General features: G+C 33.8%; 1 protein-coding gene across 1 annotated transcript; it reads right to left on the bottom strand.

The window, feature by feature from the left end:
* Positions 1-333: 333 nt before the first annotated feature.
* On the bottom strand, positions 334-4451 carry LOC123897167 (actin-depolymerizing factor). The gene is made up of 3 exons (XM_045947694.1): positions 4286-4451; positions 2780-3045; positions 334-831 (listed from the first exon to the last, which is right to left on the bottom strand). The coding sequence occupies exons 1-3, from the start codon at positions 4310-4312 to the stop codon at positions 681-683; spliced, it is 444 nt and encodes a 147-aa protein (XP_045803650.1). The 5' UTR covers positions 4313-4451; the 3' UTR covers positions 334-680.
* Positions 4452-18114: the final 13663 nt, after the last annotated feature.

Raw genomic sequence — 18114 nt, forward strand, 5'->3', positions numbered from 1 at the left:
CCCGTTCTGTTAGTCCGTTACGGACCATGTGAATGACTGTATATTGTCGGCCAATTTACTTTGGCGGGACTGGCATAGGCTCCACACATGTCTCAGCCCACACACCCGAAAGTGTGAACCAGCCCCAGCTCAAAGATTACCTGTTTCCAGGCCTGCGTTTCTGCAGTATGGGCCCGGGGACTTTCCTGAGCCCAGCACTTGGCACGGGCCCATCCACATCGTCTCAATCCATGTAACACTCTAAGCAATATCGCCTCTTATAAACACTATTACAATGCTTTATATTAACGATGCGGGACTTTATTTACCACTCAAATAGCTTAAAGAAAAATCTGAAACAAATTTCATACACCAACAAACAGGCGAATAAATATATTAGACACACCAAATGCCTCCATTGACAAAGATTAAATTTCAATATCCATAAATAAGCATATTAATTCCACCTGAGAAGCATCATGGCAATAAGGAACAGCTCAAATTCCTCTGCAGAGGGTTTTTCTTAGACAAGAACCCATATCAGCTTTCAGAGGTGTATATGTTATTTACTTAAACTAAGCTATTTTATATTAAATGTATCAGAGAAGATAAGACCATACTAATACTTAAAGGGCATAGTCAACAATATTTCTTGAGGTCTAAGATATACTAACTACATTACTTAGACATGGACGGTCCTTTCAGTTTGCGCGGTCTATGAGGACTTCGAGTTCCATCTCGGTTGGGTCGGTTGCTTGAATCTCGTAATGGATTCCCTGCAGCTCCCTTCTGAATCTGTCCTTTGATGTTGCATAAAGCATCTTAGGGCGGATGCGAGCTACGGAAGGAGACCTGTAAAATAATTCATTCATAAACTCGAGCAAAATGCAGGCAACGGAAATTTTGTCAAGTTATAACAGTGAATAAGATTATGAATCAATGTTTTGTCAAAACTGTCAATCTTGCAACCATGCCTGACGCAATTACGTTAATTACAATTACAATTCCCAAAGAATAATCAACAGAAAAATTAAGAAAGTAGAAGGGATTGAATGTATTATGTATGACTAGCCTGACCTTTTCCTCCTTTCTCCCACAAAGCTTCCCTTCACAACCAGTCCCATATCAAATTAGTAGAATTCGAGATGGGGAGAGTCAAATTGTTACATGCGCATTTCCTCTCTGAATCGAGAGGTATCAGATAGAAGTCACATAAGTAATGTTTTATAAAATAAGTTATTTCCGGGAAAACAAAGTGGATTTATGAGCAAATTCTGGAATGCAGTCTGCTTATCAAGCACTTAGTAATACTGTAATACCTTTTATCAAAAATCTAACATTCTTTTAATTAATTTAAGGTATTTTTTTTATAAAGAATCAGGAATTTGAAGTGATTTTTGAGAATATGCTTAATATCTAACATGTAGTCCCAAGTTCAATAAGGTAAGGTACTATAGTAATTGAAGTTCAATTTTTCTTAATCACATATTAACATTTCAAGTACCACTTCCCCTCCATTTGAAATATAGCTTGCCAGATACCCAAATAAACTAGTAACATGTTTGCTATCTCTAATAAAACTTAATAGATTATATAAAGAAGTCAGGGTCGGAAGTACACTCAAAGATTCATATTTAAGGATTTGTCAGAACACTTATGTTGTTAATCTCAGATAGTGGTGCGTAGCGCCGACCCCCAAAAATGCTATAGCGTATAGTGGGATGGCCGCTATTGTGAACACTAAATAACAATGTACAAAGTAAACATAAATTCCAACAAGATACATGAATACTCAAAAATAGAAAAATACACAAAATTAAAGGGACCGTCATACTTAATAGTTATAATCAACTTTGTCATTTCTCATCAAAATAAGTTCTAAATGATATCAAAATAACATTCCATCATAAAGAGCAAGGAACAACGATGGCAGAGAACGAAAGAGAGAAGAAGAACACGCACAAGAGCAAGATGAAGGAACAATGGCAGCACGAAGAGAGGAAGAAGGAAAAGCGGACACAAGTGGACCATATAACTGTGGGTTACAATATTAGGTAACTCAAAGGGTGTGAAAATACCAAGATATCTTCAACAAATGAAAAAAAAAAAATAGGGTTTCGATAAATTTCCCCAAAATTTCAATAGGGGCGATCAAACCGCTAAGGTACCAGGATTGCACCGCTTTTCACCGCTATAGCGCCCGCTATCGCCACTATACACAATAGCGCTTCGTGGGCCTGTGGCGTGAGCAGTTAAGGGCCTCACCCCTACGCTACACCCCTATAGCGCGCTATTGACATCATATGTATCTAGATAGACCTTAACAAGAAGATTAAGAATAAGCATTATTAAGAATAGATTAACTATGCTATGACAGTGAATAAGAGGAATGAAATCAAGATATTATGTTAGAGAATTGTATCATTACAATGCCCTCTTTCATATTTTTGTCCTAGTTTATAAAATAAATCAGTGTTTTAAGACGTGAATGCAAGCATGCAACAGCAGAACGGAATATGCACTTATGTAGCATCGATACTTCAGATCAAAGGCGTGTATGGTGTCAGACACGTGTTGATGTTGGACATCGACATGACACTAACACATGTGATTGCATTCAATAAATTTAATTTCTTAAACTGTAACCAGTGTCAACATGTCAGTGTTGTGTCTGGTGTTCGTGTTAGTGCTTCATAGATTTACATATATACGTAACACCCTGAATACAAAAACCAATGTATGAAAATTGAACAAGTTAATATAGAACTTCTATGAATATAAAAGAAACTAAGTAACTGACCATGCAATAAAAAAGATTTTGCTCTTTTGGCAGTTTTCAGCAGTCACGAAATCAAAGTCAAAGACAGCGTATCGGCAATCATTTTCAGGCAAGGATGCAGTAAAATCATCATAGCTTTCAGCAGGGCCTCCGGTTTTTTCAACCACAACCTCCTTCTTTTTCTCGTCAATTTTGAAAATCACATAGCGATGTACTTTCTTCCTCTGCAATTCCTGGAATGTGGTTACGCTATGCTCAGCAACACCCATGCCAGAAGATGCATTTCCCTACAACAAAGCTACATATTAATTACATGGAAATTCCAATCTTTTTTTCTTTTCAAGTCAATATAATCAAATCACCCCACAAAAAAGATTAATAAAATCCTTTCAATGTAATGGATCCCAGCAATCAGAAACATCATATTTAGCATAGCATACAATTTTGCATAAAATAATTTTTTTTTTTATTTCAAAAGCTCTCTATGTCAAGAAAAGAAGACTACATCATCAATCCAAAAGGGGAGACTGGAATATACACACAAGGCATGAGATATATCTTAGTCCAGATCACAAAATATGCATGCAGAAAGTGTGAAAAAAAATATGCCAAAGTTGACAACAAATGTCTACTTTTCTTGCTTAAGAAAAAGTTTTAGGCTATGTAGCACCTACGAAGCACGGACACAGACATGGACACCGGACTTGACACGGAAGTTGCCACGTCAACACCAATAATAATTTAAGAAAATGACATAATTCAATGTAATCATAAGTGTCAGTGTCGTGTCGCCGGCATCGGGACACACATAATCCAAGGAGTGTTCATGCTTCAGAGTATAGCACCAACACTTCAGATCAAAGAAGTGTCTATTGTTCGGCAGTTGTCTGTGTCAGTGACACGAAACCGATACATGTAATTACATTCAATCACTTCTACTTTTATCAATTTGCTACTGGTGTCTACGTGCCAGTGTCAGTGTCATGTCCAGTGTATGTGCTTCACAAGTTTCTGATACCGTAGAAAGAGTGCAAAGATAGGCATCCCTAAAGCTACTTGTAACTCAAAACAACTACATGCATGAGGAAAATTGAAATACCTCATAAGTTTTCATTTGACAGCATATGTTCTCGTCTAATTTCTTGAAAAGATCTAATTTTTTTTTTTCATTTCTAAGCTTAATAATAACCAATCAAACATAGCACTGAAAACATAAGCAATATCACTGAGAAAAATTTATTGAAATATTACAAAAAATCCTTTTGATAAAAAAAGAAGTGAGAAACAAACAGCATCAGAATATCTTTTAGAATTGTCTATAGTTAAGATCAACATCAAATCAATGTCTGAGTGTAACAAAATCAGCCATGGAACCAACCAAATCAGACAAAAACAGGGCGTAAGAAAAATAACAACATTCGATGAAATCAAACAAATATAATAGCACATTCTTTGGGGGGAAAAACCAGAAAAGGTGAAAATAAAAAAAATAGGCATAGATGATGATAGAACGAAAGTGGAAGTTACCCCTCCGACACCCATTCTGAAAGCCATAGCTATGCAGCAGCAGCAGCAGCAGCTACAGTGTGAAAAGTCAAGAAATTATACGGATTTGTAGAGAGAGGAAATTGTGTGGAGACTGAAAAAGGGAAAATGCAAAGCCACCACACCAAGGCAGAAAAAATGGTTAAAAAAAATAAAATAAAATAATTGTGTATTAAGAATATAAAGTAAAATAGACTTTCCTTCGCAAAAACAAAATATATAAAATAGACTTAACTGCAATTTTATTTTGGTAAATCAAAAATATCTTTCGAGATAACTGAAATCCATCTAAAGAATTGACTTATTCTAACAAATGTTTCTCTGTACGCATCGTTCAGTGACCAAATCCAAAATCAAATTATTAAGAGTCCAAATATTTACCACGTATAGATTAAAATGAAATTTTAACACTACTAGTTTTGGCAAAGTGACATAGTACATAGTATCAATATGATATGATGAGTCAATAAAATACACAATTAAATACATGAGATGATTAGACGACTATCTTCACCGGTAGATGACTAGTTTAAGTTGTTTGGTTGCGAAAGATGGCATTAGACGACTATCTTCGTCTTTTTTCATTCAGTTTTATTATTCGGGTCGCTCTGATAGTGTAATACTAGAGGGCAAACTTCTTTTTTTTTTTTTGGTCAAGTAGTCGTAGTGGCTAGAAAATCACCTGAAAGGTGAATAAGTGGAGTATTCAGGGTTCGAACCTAGACTCTTGCACATATAGTGCGATGTCACTATCAACTGAATTAAGCTCATGGGAGCGAGGGCGAACTTCTTATACCTCTTATTCCTTAACCATTAGCTCCACTAACTTAACCAGCTAAGCTACCATTTCCACCCTTCTATTGTGATGTTTTAAATTTAATTTATTTTGATTAGTATTGAATGTGTGACATCTTATGTAGCACTTAATTAACTATTATATTTTATTTAAAATATTAGTCGGGATTAGGGTGTTAGCATTTTGTTTGAAGCTCTTACTTCTTTGGACCCCACTTACATTTTGGGCTTCATGTTGAGCAGATTATTTTTCGTATTAGACATGGGCCTCATGTGCAGAAGCCTTCCTATGTAATGCATTTTTCTCTTTTCATCTCGTGTTCCGGATTTTCATTTTTTCTTTGGATAAATATTTCGAAATGCGTTTTCTGAAAAAAAAAATTCTTTGAAAATAAATTTTGGAATGTGTTTTCCGAATTTAAACTAGAAAAACTTCAAAAAACATATTCCGAAAAACGTGTGATGGAAAGAGAAAAATTTCTATGTAATTTTCTTTTTTGGTTTCTTTATTTGAGTTTAGCGTTGTAACTGAAACTCAAGTTAAGAATTCACTTATCTTGAATTTGAGGGAGACAGATAAGAAATTAAGAATAGTAAATGTTAAGTTTCAATTAGTTAATTTGTTAACTAGATATTTTGTTAGTTAATCTTTTGCTAGCTTTATATAAGAGCATTATATGTATTATTTTATTATCTTTTATCAAAATGATTTCTGACGAGTTTTGTCATATATGTGCATTACATTCGTCATATTAATCGGAAAGGAATGTTATGCATGCAACAAAAACACTAAATTAATAGGTTTGATCCAGTGGTAAGGGATTTGAGTAATACGCTATAGGTTTTGAATTCGATCACCAGTTCATTATAAACAAAACAAAAAAAAAACGCTAGACGAAGGAAAAATGCCAAATGAAATGATAATTGAAAATTTTCTATGAACTAACTAACTGCTTAAGTGGTTAAAAAATTAATATGTGAAAATAGTCTATGGTTATTTCCGGGGTTTTTTTTTTATCAAGTAGTCTGATAGTTTTTTTTTTTGACAAAAAAAAAACTATTAGACTACTTGATAAAAAAAAACTCCGGAAATAACCATAGACTATTTCCATATATTAATTTTTTAAAATAAATAAGTGAGGTACTAAGATTCAAACTATTATCCTACATATTAAATATAATGTTTCTACCAACCAACTTATGTGGACGAAAACAATTTACGAAGACTTTATCGTTTTTTTTTTTTGATAAGCAAATAATTGAATTATAAGGAGTATAAGGTGTACTCAACCCTTACAATTCGGAGAACCTCCATTATATACTATGGAGGCAGGCTAATGGATCAATACACCAATCAGAGAACTTATAACAAGAATTGTTCCCTATACGACCTATAAACCAAAACCACGTAATAAAAATAATCTGATCCACTATGACTGACACATTAGCAACAACTCCTCTAAACATTGTGTTGTTTCGAGCACGCCATAAACTCCACGTGGTAGCTAACCAAATTAGATGGCGGCCTTTAGCATTTTTATTAGTCTTCACCAAAGCCCCAAAACTGTTGAAGTGGCTCCAAACCTCCTCAAAATTTATATAAGTCACTTTCATCCACTTAAAAATATTATTCCAAACACGTAGTGAGAAAGAGCAATTAAAAAACAAATGATTAATGTCTTCCTCTTCTCTATAACAAAAAGCGCAACACCATTCACGATGATTAACAATAATCCCTTTCCTCACTAAAGCCATACGGGTCGGTAATCTTTCTAATAATAACCTCCATCCAAAAACATTTACTTTTGATGGAACATCATTCACCCATAACTGATTCAAAGCATGCACAACATTCTCATCTACTATAATTGATTCAACACTATTTAGAAGGAATTGATATGCCGAATTCACAGAAAAATTACCGTTATGATCTGGTATCCATCTCATGCTATCCATTTTGTCCTGCTTAGGACTAATATCGGCCAACAAATACAATAACTCTTCTGCTTCTTCTGACTCGGTTGAAGACAATGTTTCAGCCCAACAAATATTCCAAAACCATTTTCCATTATGTTCAAAACCTGTGTCTGCTACTAAACAATTTGGCATAGAAGTTTTAATATATAAAGCTGGATATAAATCCCTCAAACAATCAGGTCCATACCACTTGTCTTTCCAAAATCGAATTGCATTCCCTTGTCCCAGCACGTTACTTATATTTGATCGGAACCATTCGCCATTATCTTGTCTGCCTATCTTCAATAAATCACGCCACCAAATCGATTGTCCTCTACCTACGCTAACCACCTGATCCAAGAAATTTGAATACAAAGAGCCATATCTATAAGCAAGCAACTTGGACCAACTAGAATTTGGTTCACAAATCCCTCTCCATTTCCATTTGCTAAGTAAGGCTTGATTAAATAAATTAAGATTCTTGATGCCCAACCCTCCTTTTTCTTTAGGGAGACATATAGTATCCCAACTCACCCAACAAATCTTCTTGTTCTCCGAACTCCCTCCCCACAAAAATTTTCTTTGGATATTAACCAATTCTTTTAAAACACAAACCGGGGCTTTGAAAAAAGAGAAAAAATAAAGTGGTAAACTCGATAACACCGAATTTATGAGAGTAACTCTTCCACCAATTGATAGATTACGACTATTCCAACTATTAAGACGATTTCTCATAGATTCCACAATAGGATTCCAAGTTATCTTTCTCCTTGGGTTGGCTCCAACTGGAATTCCTAAAAAGCGGAATGGAATGGAATCCACTTCACAGTGAAGGAAAGAAGATGCAGCTTCTAAAAAAGAATCTTCAAGATTGATACCGTACAATTTGCTTTTAAAAAAATTGACTTTCAGACCTGACACTAACTCAAAGCTGCGCAACACAGTTTTTAAAGTCCATAGGTTGTCCCAATTACCCTCTCCTATCATAATAGTATCATCCGCAAATTGCAATGTGTGAAATTGAAGTTCATCACTTACCTTGTAACTGTGAAAACTACCGATATCCACTGCTTTCTGCATCAAACGTGTGAGTCCTTCAGCTGCTATTAAGAAAAGGAAAGGGGAGAGCGGATCACCTTGCCTCAATCCTTTGCCAACCGAGAAATCTTCTGTAGGACTCCCGTTAACTAAAACTGACATCGAGCTATTAAAAACACAAGCTCTCATCCATTTCATCCATCCTTGCGAAAAACCCATACGTTTCATCATATAGCCCAAATAATCCCAATTCACCGTATCATAAGCCCTTTCGAAATCCACTTTCAGTAACAAACATTTATCCTTCTTTCTCTTTGCCAAATCGATCAATTCATTCACAACCAACACCCCATCCAGAATTTGCCTGTTTGGGAGGAACGCCGACTGACACTTAGATATCAAGTTTCCTAACACTTTCTTTAATCTTGTTGCTAAGACTTTTGAAATGATTTTGTACAAACTACCTACTAAACAGATAGGCCTATAATCATACAATGTCTGAGGATTATCTTTCTTTGGTATCAAAGCCAAGAACGATGCTGTTATTGCTTTTGGAAGAATAGCATTACTATGAAAATCATGAACGAAGTCCATAATGTCACCTTTCAAAGTATCCCAACAAGCTTTCAAAAAATTGAAATTAAAACCATCAGGGCCAGGACATTTATTACCATCACTATTCCACACAACATCACGGACCTCATCCACGGAAAAGGGAGCCATAAGAAATAAATTATCATTCAACGATAAAGTAGGAAAGGAAATTCCATCAAGGTGAGGTCGATTACTCCACTCCTCGGTGAAGTTGTTGACAAAGAAATGTTTCACGAATTTTTTTATTTCATCGACTCCTTGCACCCAATGATCACCATCTCTAAGGGCCACCAATTGATTACGTCTCCTCCTACCTTTAATAGATTGATGGAAAAATCTAGAGTTAGAATCACCTTCTTTTAACCACTTCGTTCTTGATTTTTGTTTAAGAAGATTGTCCTTGTAATTAAGTTGGTTCCAAAAATCTTTGTTCAGACCCTCCCTCTTTAAATAGTCCAAATCACCATCATTATTCTCCATAAGACTTTCAAAATCATTAATATCCTTGACCGTCTTCTCAATGTTGAGGTCAAGAATACCAAACACCTCTTTGTTCCAACTCTTCAAGCTCTCTTTCAGCATCTTTAATTTTTCTTTCAAGACAAATGCCTTTTTACCTTTAACATTGTAACTCTTCCATGAAGAATCCACGAAATTTTGAAGTCGGGATGCTCTAACCAACCGTTCACCACCCTGAAGGGTTTAGGGCCCCAATTATTTTGCGAACAAAGAGTCCACACTGGGCAATGATCGGATATGTCACGGTCGCCAATCCATTGACCTGTGATACCACTCTTCCCTATAAAGCCATCTGTCATCAAAAACCTATCAAGTCTGCTCATAGATAAACCATCATGACTGAACCATGAAATTTTTTTGCCCAAAACTGGTACATCTACAACCTCCATATCATCTACAAACTGTTTGAAATTATTAGTTTCTGCCAATCGACTATCAGCACTTCTACCTCTTCTTTCCGAAGTATGAAGGACAGCATTAAAATCGCCTCCGATGCACCATTCACCGCCACATTCTCTCTTCAAATTCAAAAGATCCTCCCAAAGTTTTCTTTTACCAGAAATACTACACGGTGAGTACACATTAACAATATGCACCTTCAAACCCTCCCAATCAACACAGATACCGACAAAACCAAACCCATAAAAAGTATGTAACAATTTGAACAAATTAGAATTCCAAATTGTTAATAAACCACCAGACAAGCCATCTGATTTTTGTGCCACCCAAAAAACATCCTGATGTCCCCATAAATTATGGATAGAGACATCATCAAAATTTTCTCTCTTTGTTTCTTGAATCAAGCAAATGTCAAACGTACCTTTTTTGAGAAATTGACTCAATCTCCTCCGTTTTGCGCTCCCCCCCCAGCCTCTCATGTTCAAAGAAACCATCTTCATTTATTCACCTTTTTTTGTTGCGCCCTTCTATTTCTGCCTTCCTCGTCTCTTTTTTCATTGTTTTGGATGCGCCGAGTACATTCATCTTCATCCGCACCTTCTCCTATCCCCAAACCTTTGGCACCCTTCCAAATTTTTGACGTTACATCATTGTCTCTCCGTTTCAAAATTTGCTTATTGCAATTCCTTATGTCTGATGATTGTATTGAGCTACAACATAGAACTGCTCCTGCAGATGAGATTGAATTTGTTGCTGCTACTTTTGGCTTCTTCACCCTCCCTATAGGATTACGAACACAAGTAACTGGTTTATCATGAATGGTTGCTGCACCTGACAAAGCATTGGAACTGGTATTGTTTGAAATCACAGTTTTCGACAAGCCCATGTTGTTACTAGCCACCAAATTGTGATGAATTTTTGACGCAACATTATTATTATTATTATTAAGATAGAGCGATCTTTTCTTGAGAGATTCAGGCGCATGTTTGCTAACAGTGCTGGTATCCACACCTCTCTTCGGCACTTCAGTCACGACAGATTTCTTAAGTAAAGATTTGGGTTTCTTATGCCCCACTTCTCCCAACAATTCAGAATCACTAAACGCGCCTCTATTTTCAGCCATATTTCCTGTGCTAGAAAAAACTGTTCGATTAAGTGGAGGCTCGTCGTTGTTTGCAATCCTCTCTACATTTGTAAAGAACAAATCTTCTTTTGATAACAACATATTATGAGAAGGCATAACAGTTTCCACTATTTCCTCTCCTGCTTGAGAGCCATCCAAAACTGTGTTGTCCTCAAATATGCGAATCCCTTTTGAATTTTCAAACTCAATCAATGCCAAAGACTGCACTGACTCCCTATCAAATTCTCTCTCCTCATCATCGTGAGCTTGCTGATCCTCCATGAAAATTGCAGCCTCTGTGTTAACAAGGCCGTCTTCTTCATCTGAGTTGTCGTCAGAAACAACCCGACCTTCATGATGATCATTTGCTGGTAAAACTATACGCATAGGGCCATAAGAATCCTCAACAATTCTTATAGGAAATACGACACCATTCACAATAGCCTCGAAAGAATCATCGACAACCCTCTGTCCTTTTCTCCTCATCAACAACCTAGCAACATCCATCGTATTCTTCTTCGTGGTTCCGTCATCTGCATTAATAAAAGTACCGTATGGTTTGCAAATCAAATCAAAGAAATTTACATGCCACGCGTGTGCTGGAATGCCATACACGCGTACCCACAACAGTCTCTCGTTATCCACCAATTCGGGTTCCCATGGTTTTACTTGACTAAACCATTGATCCAACCAACTTTTTGCCTCCAACAACAAAGCCTGTAACTCTCCCTCTTCCTGCTCTTCCATTAACACCATATTGGCACCTAGAGGTGTAATTTTGATCCCAAAGTAACATTGTCTATGGAATTGCTCTTGAATGTTATAAGACATCCCTGGCTTATCCACTATCCCCACAAAAGCTCCTTTTAGTTTTTTTAAATCAACACTTTCAGCTTGGTAACTCACTCTTCTCAATCCTTGATTGATTGGTCTTGCGTTATTTATACCCTGAGTGTTTTTCTTGACTGCATGTGCATATGATCTAGGCTCCCCCCTATTACTTGCAGCATGGTTATGCGCCCCATTCTTACCATTGTATTGACCATCTCTTCTTCCCCCATGATCCTTATTAATCGACTCTTCTTTGTTATGATCATGATGTCTTTCCGATCTCTGAAAACGAGAGATGTTGACAGAAATTTTGTCCCTTCCAATGATTATTCCATCCAATTCGTATTCGAATCTCCTAACATCGTAAACGTTTTCAAATCTAGCAAATCCGAAACGTCTACCGCCTTTGTCTCTTTTAGCCGGAATTACAACCTCCACAATATCTCCATATTTTTGAAATATGTTGTACATTGCTTTCGCACCGAAACTTTCCGGAAAATCAGAAAAGAAATAAGATGTTTGCGTTACATCTTTCTCCATATGTTGTCTTCCGTTCGTTGCTATATCGATTTTAGGTAAATTATGCTCTCTTCTTCTTTGATTTCTGTTTGTAACAAAGTTCCAATCTTGCTCATTCTCATTTCCCATAATGTTGGGAACAAAAATTGGTTTACAATGTGAAAAACACAAACCCCAGCATCAAACACAGACCAAAAGATCAAAATAAAAGTGATTGTTATAAAACCCTTGATGTTGCTTAAAATTTCCACTTCTAAACACCGTCCCCTATCCTTCAGCTAAACCCTTCGCCGTACAGTTGCTTCGCCAAAACTGGTCCCTAGCCGAGGGAATCTCCGTTGCCAGAGAAACCAGACTAGGACTTTAAACTCTCGTTTGGCTAATCAACCGACGATGAAGATTGAGAGAAAGGAAGGAATGTTCATAACAGAAAATTAAAAAGGGTTCAGAGAATAATTGTTTCAGCGGCAAAACAAAAAAAGATCTACCTCGTTAAAAAACCTTCCTAGTAAAACCCAGTGGGATAAAACCTAGAAGGGAAAAAGAGTATAGATCAATAACCATAAACACCTGCCGCTTGCTACTTAGAGGAAGTAGAAAAATAATGATACCGCTTGATCAGGTGACGAATTGTATATACCATGAAATGTTATGCGTTAACCCGGTTCCAGCGAGTATGTTTCAACAGAGATGAAATAAAAAACGCAGAGAAACCCAATTCACACAAATCTTCAAAATCTTGTTACGAAGACTTTATCGTATTATTAATGAACAGACAGATCGTTGATGAAATTTGAAACTAATAATAACTAGACCCCAAAAGAGAGGAAAAATTTACGATAGCATGTGAAGAATATTAACCAACAAAATTAGGGACAAACAAGTGGTGGAAATGGGGAATGTATGTACTACTAAGTCATAATCAGATGGGATGGAAGTTGAATTTAGTACAAGATTCAAATATTCAGACTGTATATGTTGTTGAACAATTTAGAAGTTTTTGGTTTCAATGGAAAGTATATATAATATACTATTTATCTTAATTTTGGGGAAAAATAGGTAATTCACTACCAACTACTCAGATGAAAAAGTTTACTAGATTAGAATTGTATACGTTTTTTGTTTATCTAAGCTAGGGTCGGGTCATACATTATTGTATTGAGTTTTTTTTTTTTTTTTTTTTTTTTTACAGTAGAGCAGAGAATTGAATCCAGTATCTGATGAATACTACCTAAATATCATAAAAAAAATAATAATTGAATACTACCTAAATTTCTCACTATTAGAACAAACTTAATGACTTGCCCTGAAATTTTAACAAGTCGTTTCTAGTTGCTCGTTCTAGCTAACATTGAGGTGAAGAAATGTCACGCCTTTAACTTATTATACTACAAAGAAATTCTTATTAAAAATTGAAAAAAAAATTTGAAAAAATTGAAAATCATTTGATATGTTATTGAGACCCGTTAAAATTAACGGTTTATAAATTTTTATTAAATACTGTTAATCTTTACGAATCTCAATAACATATCAAATGATTTTTAAATTTTTTAAATTTTTTTATAGATGATCTATATGATATAAACTTTCAATCAAACGGTGAATTTTATAAAATTTGTATTCGATATAATGAAAACACTAACTTGTACACCATGCACCATATAGTACACTTGTGCATGTTAGAACTTGCCTATGCATGTCTCTCCTATCAAAACATGATCAAATTTCTTTTCATACTCATGTCGTCTTATCTGACAACCTCAATGTTGTCTTGATTGCCCACAATTACATACTACATGCACAAACCAAGCATCTCGATCTCGATCTTTATACTGCATGCAAAATTATACAATCAACTTTCTTAATACACACGCACTATTATAATTTGGGAGGTATATACTCAACCACAAAAGCTAACTTGAGAGTTGAGATTTGTACTACACTTATAAAGGTTATCTTTATCATATCTCTAGCCAATGTAGGACTTCTAATACACCCCCTCACGTCCAGAACTGAACAAGCTGGAACGTGAAATCAACAACAACGGATGGCCCAAATATGAGAGATCTCCACAACAAACAACAAATGGATTTAGGATAGGCTCTGGTACCATATTAGAATTCGGGAGGCCTATACTCAACCACAAAAGTTAGCTTGAGAGTTGAGGTTTGCACTACACTTATAAAGACTATCTTTACCATATCTCTAGTCAATGTGGGACTTCTAACACGCACACAATGATGGGACGGGTTAGATTTTGTGTTGGAGTCTGCCGCAAATACTTTAATAAAAATATGAGATAATAATATTATAATAATGATTGCACATAAATTTTAAAGCATGTATTGACACATAGGGCCGTTAATGTGGTTGTAAGTGGCCTATGGATGAACATACAATTAGGTCCCTAACTAATAAATAGTATACAAATTTAATATACAAATACTCATACAAAACAATTTCTACGAGTATTTCTAAATGCAAAGTCACCAATAATGGTGTTCGCATCAATATATTCAATCATATTTTTCTCAATACATAAAATAGCTAGATATCATTCAACATTAATTTCTTATAATATTGATAATTTCAAGTAGTTTTTCAATAATTTTAACGTCGAAATACTTTTTTCAATAAGGAGAAGTAGAAAAGAAGTAGGGTCAAACGGGGCCTTAAGTTTTATAAGTATATCTATTTATATTTTTCGGCCCTTTAATATTTTTTTAAATAATAACCCATTAACCCTTCAAATGTTTTAAATCAATATTTTTTATCCTACTTTTTGTATAAGAAATGATTTATACTTTTAAGTCAAATCATGTGTATTTTTTGAACTTTTGCAAAAAGATTTTTCGCAATCCATATTTAAGAAGTTATAAAAATATCTCTTACAAAAATTTTAAATTTTATAACAAGAGATTAATTTTTAGCTATTGAAACTTGAACATATTAAAGGAGTGTTTTAGCAACATTCACCTTAAGTCCTTAAGGTGTATTTAACCATTTTTTATTATAACTTGCTAAAACACACTTTCATAAATAAAAGTAGGTGTATTCTGGCAAAAAAGTTAATTTTGTGTGGAGGATATGTGATTCTTAAAATATTAGATATATGCATGGGAAAATTTATTTAAAAACATGAAAGTACATTTGCCTTTAAAATAGGAATAAGTCAAACCGGCCTATAAGTACCTACGATTAAAGGTTATGTAAGACTCTTTTAGATTCCTATTTAGTTAAAAATGTTAGACTAAAAGCTATAAAAAACACTTTTTAAGTCTACTAAGTAATACTCCTTTCGTTTCAAAATATAAATCATTTTGGAAAAAAAATTGTACCAAAATATAAGTCGTTTTACAATATCAATATATAATTATTGTTGATTCCTAAATTACCATTTTTATTCTCTTTTTCCATATTTTGTTTTACCTTTCTCATATCATGCTTTTACGCATATCAATGAGAGAAAAGAGAAATTACTATTAAGTCTTTTTTTCTCCTTTTACAAAGCTTTTAAATGTCACGTGAAGGGTAAAAGAAAAAAATTATAATTTTTAAAACATTTACAAAAGTTAGCAATTTCTTAATATGCGCAAAAATGCCAAAGTGACTTACATTTTAAAACGAAGTAACTATGTATTATATTTGTGTTTTGGATTAAAACTTAAAAGTGAAGAATCGTGTGTAGTTTAATCCAATGAATGTGACTCAGCTAGCACCAAATTAATACACGAAGTTTGTACATGAGAACTGCACCTAAATCACTGTGCAGAGAAACTGTAGTGAGACAAGAAAGCTTGTGAGATTGATTAATTATTAGTCCTACCCTTAGTCCTATGAAAAAGATATCTTTAGACATTTTTTTTTGAACGTAAGATATCTTTAGAGATAATCAACACCTTTCTTGTATAAAATATAAATAATTTTTTAAAAATTTTATTACATAATTAACGTATTTGATCTATATTATAACATAATTTTAATATTATTTTCTCCATCATTTTTTACTTTTTTCATCTTCAAGTCCCGGTGTCGACATTTATTCCAATAAAATATTGGAATCCAACATTAGTTTTAATGTGATTAAATAATGTAGTAGATATAGTTAATAAAAATCTCCGTAAACATAGTTTAATTAGTAAAAATATTATAATATAATAAACATAAACCGAAGTTCGAATTGAGAATCTCCCCTTATCCTTCATATAAATTATGGTAACTTGATAAAAAGAAAATAAAAAATACTAACGAGTACTCCTAGCACACTTTTTAAACATCTTAAATAATAAGTTCTTAAATATCAAATTTTTATGAAAATATGTGAAGTCAGCACATTGAAAAATAAAATGTTTTACTTTTTGAATAAATAATTTATATAAAAAAATGTTTAAATAGTGTCTCTGAAGCACCCGTTAGCGAGAAAAAAAATTTATAGTCAACAAAAAGAATTGAAACTCTCTCTTATAGCCAATGAAAAGAATTGAAGCCTTGAGTATACATCACGGTGCTCAAAGGTTATGCTTATCATAAAATGTTCCCATCTTAATTCTTAATTACTACACTAGCTAGCACCTTCACCTTGCTGATAATTAAGTTTCTATTTTTATATTAAGAAATCATAAATAAAAATTAAAATAATTTTACATAATTATAAGAAAAAATTAATTAATTTCATAAATCATTTTTAATTTCATTTATTTTATCATAAATAAATGAAAATGATGTAAAAATATATCAATATAAACTAATTATAAAACCTGCTTCACCCTATTTGTAGTTTTATTTGCTCTAATTAAGAATAAAAGGAACCATTAAAAATCTTAGACCTGATTTACTGTTATCATGTGTGCTTGACCAAGAGATCATAAACAATGAACATCATTAAAAAAAGTCATTGTCTAAGTAGATAAAGAAGACCTTACATACAAAAACAGTTTGTTTGACTAGCTATAGTAAAGAATAATGGTTCAATTATCGAATGATTTAAAAGTTCAGAGTTTAGACTCCAATGAAAAAGAAATATCAATAACTAATTATTAACATTATTTTTTTGTTGATCTAATTGTTAATTTAGTGACTAAATCCATGCATTTTAAATGCAGAGGTATAAAATCTCGAGTTCAAATTTGAACCTTGTGTCTATATATACGACTATCAACCGAATTGTATTTTTTTTTGTCTAGTAACCTAAAAATTTCATCTTAAAATAATTGAAATGTTCGGAGTTTGAACCTCGACTCTTGCATAATATATGTGATGTTCTTATCAACTGAGCTAAGTTACGGGACCAACCGAACTGTATATTTACGTGACTATATTAGCATTTATTTATACTAGTACATAAATATCTTTAAAAAAGCACACTATATTATTTGTTTCCAATAATTTTGCAACTTCAGCTCCATTTTGATACCTAACAAAAATCACACATATATAAGAAATATCATATTTGCCCAATTATTTATTTTAACAACTATTGATTTGGCTGCTCATAGTTTTAAAAAAAAAAAGACTATTCAAGTAATATTCTTTTTGAATAATATGTACTAGTATTAGTTGTAGTATTACTCGTCTTTTAGCTAATACACTTACTCAAGTATGACGTATAGAAAATAGACACAATGACAATAGTATGTCCATTGTCCATAATCATTTAACAATGTGATGGATTATGAAATTGTTAATTATAAGTCACAAGTCTCTCTCGTTAATACAAACAAAATTGTTAATTATTCAACTCCCATGGGCAATATTAAGACGTTGGTGGGTAATCTATATGTATTTTCTTCAGTTATTATGATTTTTTTTTTAAACGGCAAATATATATTATAAATAAACAAGTCTCCGCATAAGACGAACAGAGACCCGTAAGGGGCTACAAAACAAAGGCGTCGTATACAAGCGGAACACCAATGAAAATATTACAACAGACACCACCTGATAGAAGCCTACTTCTGATCTCACACTTAGAAAAGACACTCCTTAGCTTGCAGACTACCAGATCAAACAACAACCCGACCCATAAAGATGCCACTAG

This window comes from Trifolium pratense, linkage group LG1 (assembly GCF_020283565.1).
Source record: "Trifolium pratense cultivar HEN17-A07 linkage group LG1, ARS_RC_1.1, whole genome shotgun sequence".
In the NCBI taxonomy this organism is placed as follows: Eukaryota; Viridiplantae; Streptophyta; class Magnoliopsida; order Fabales; family Fabaceae; genus Trifolium; species Trifolium pratense.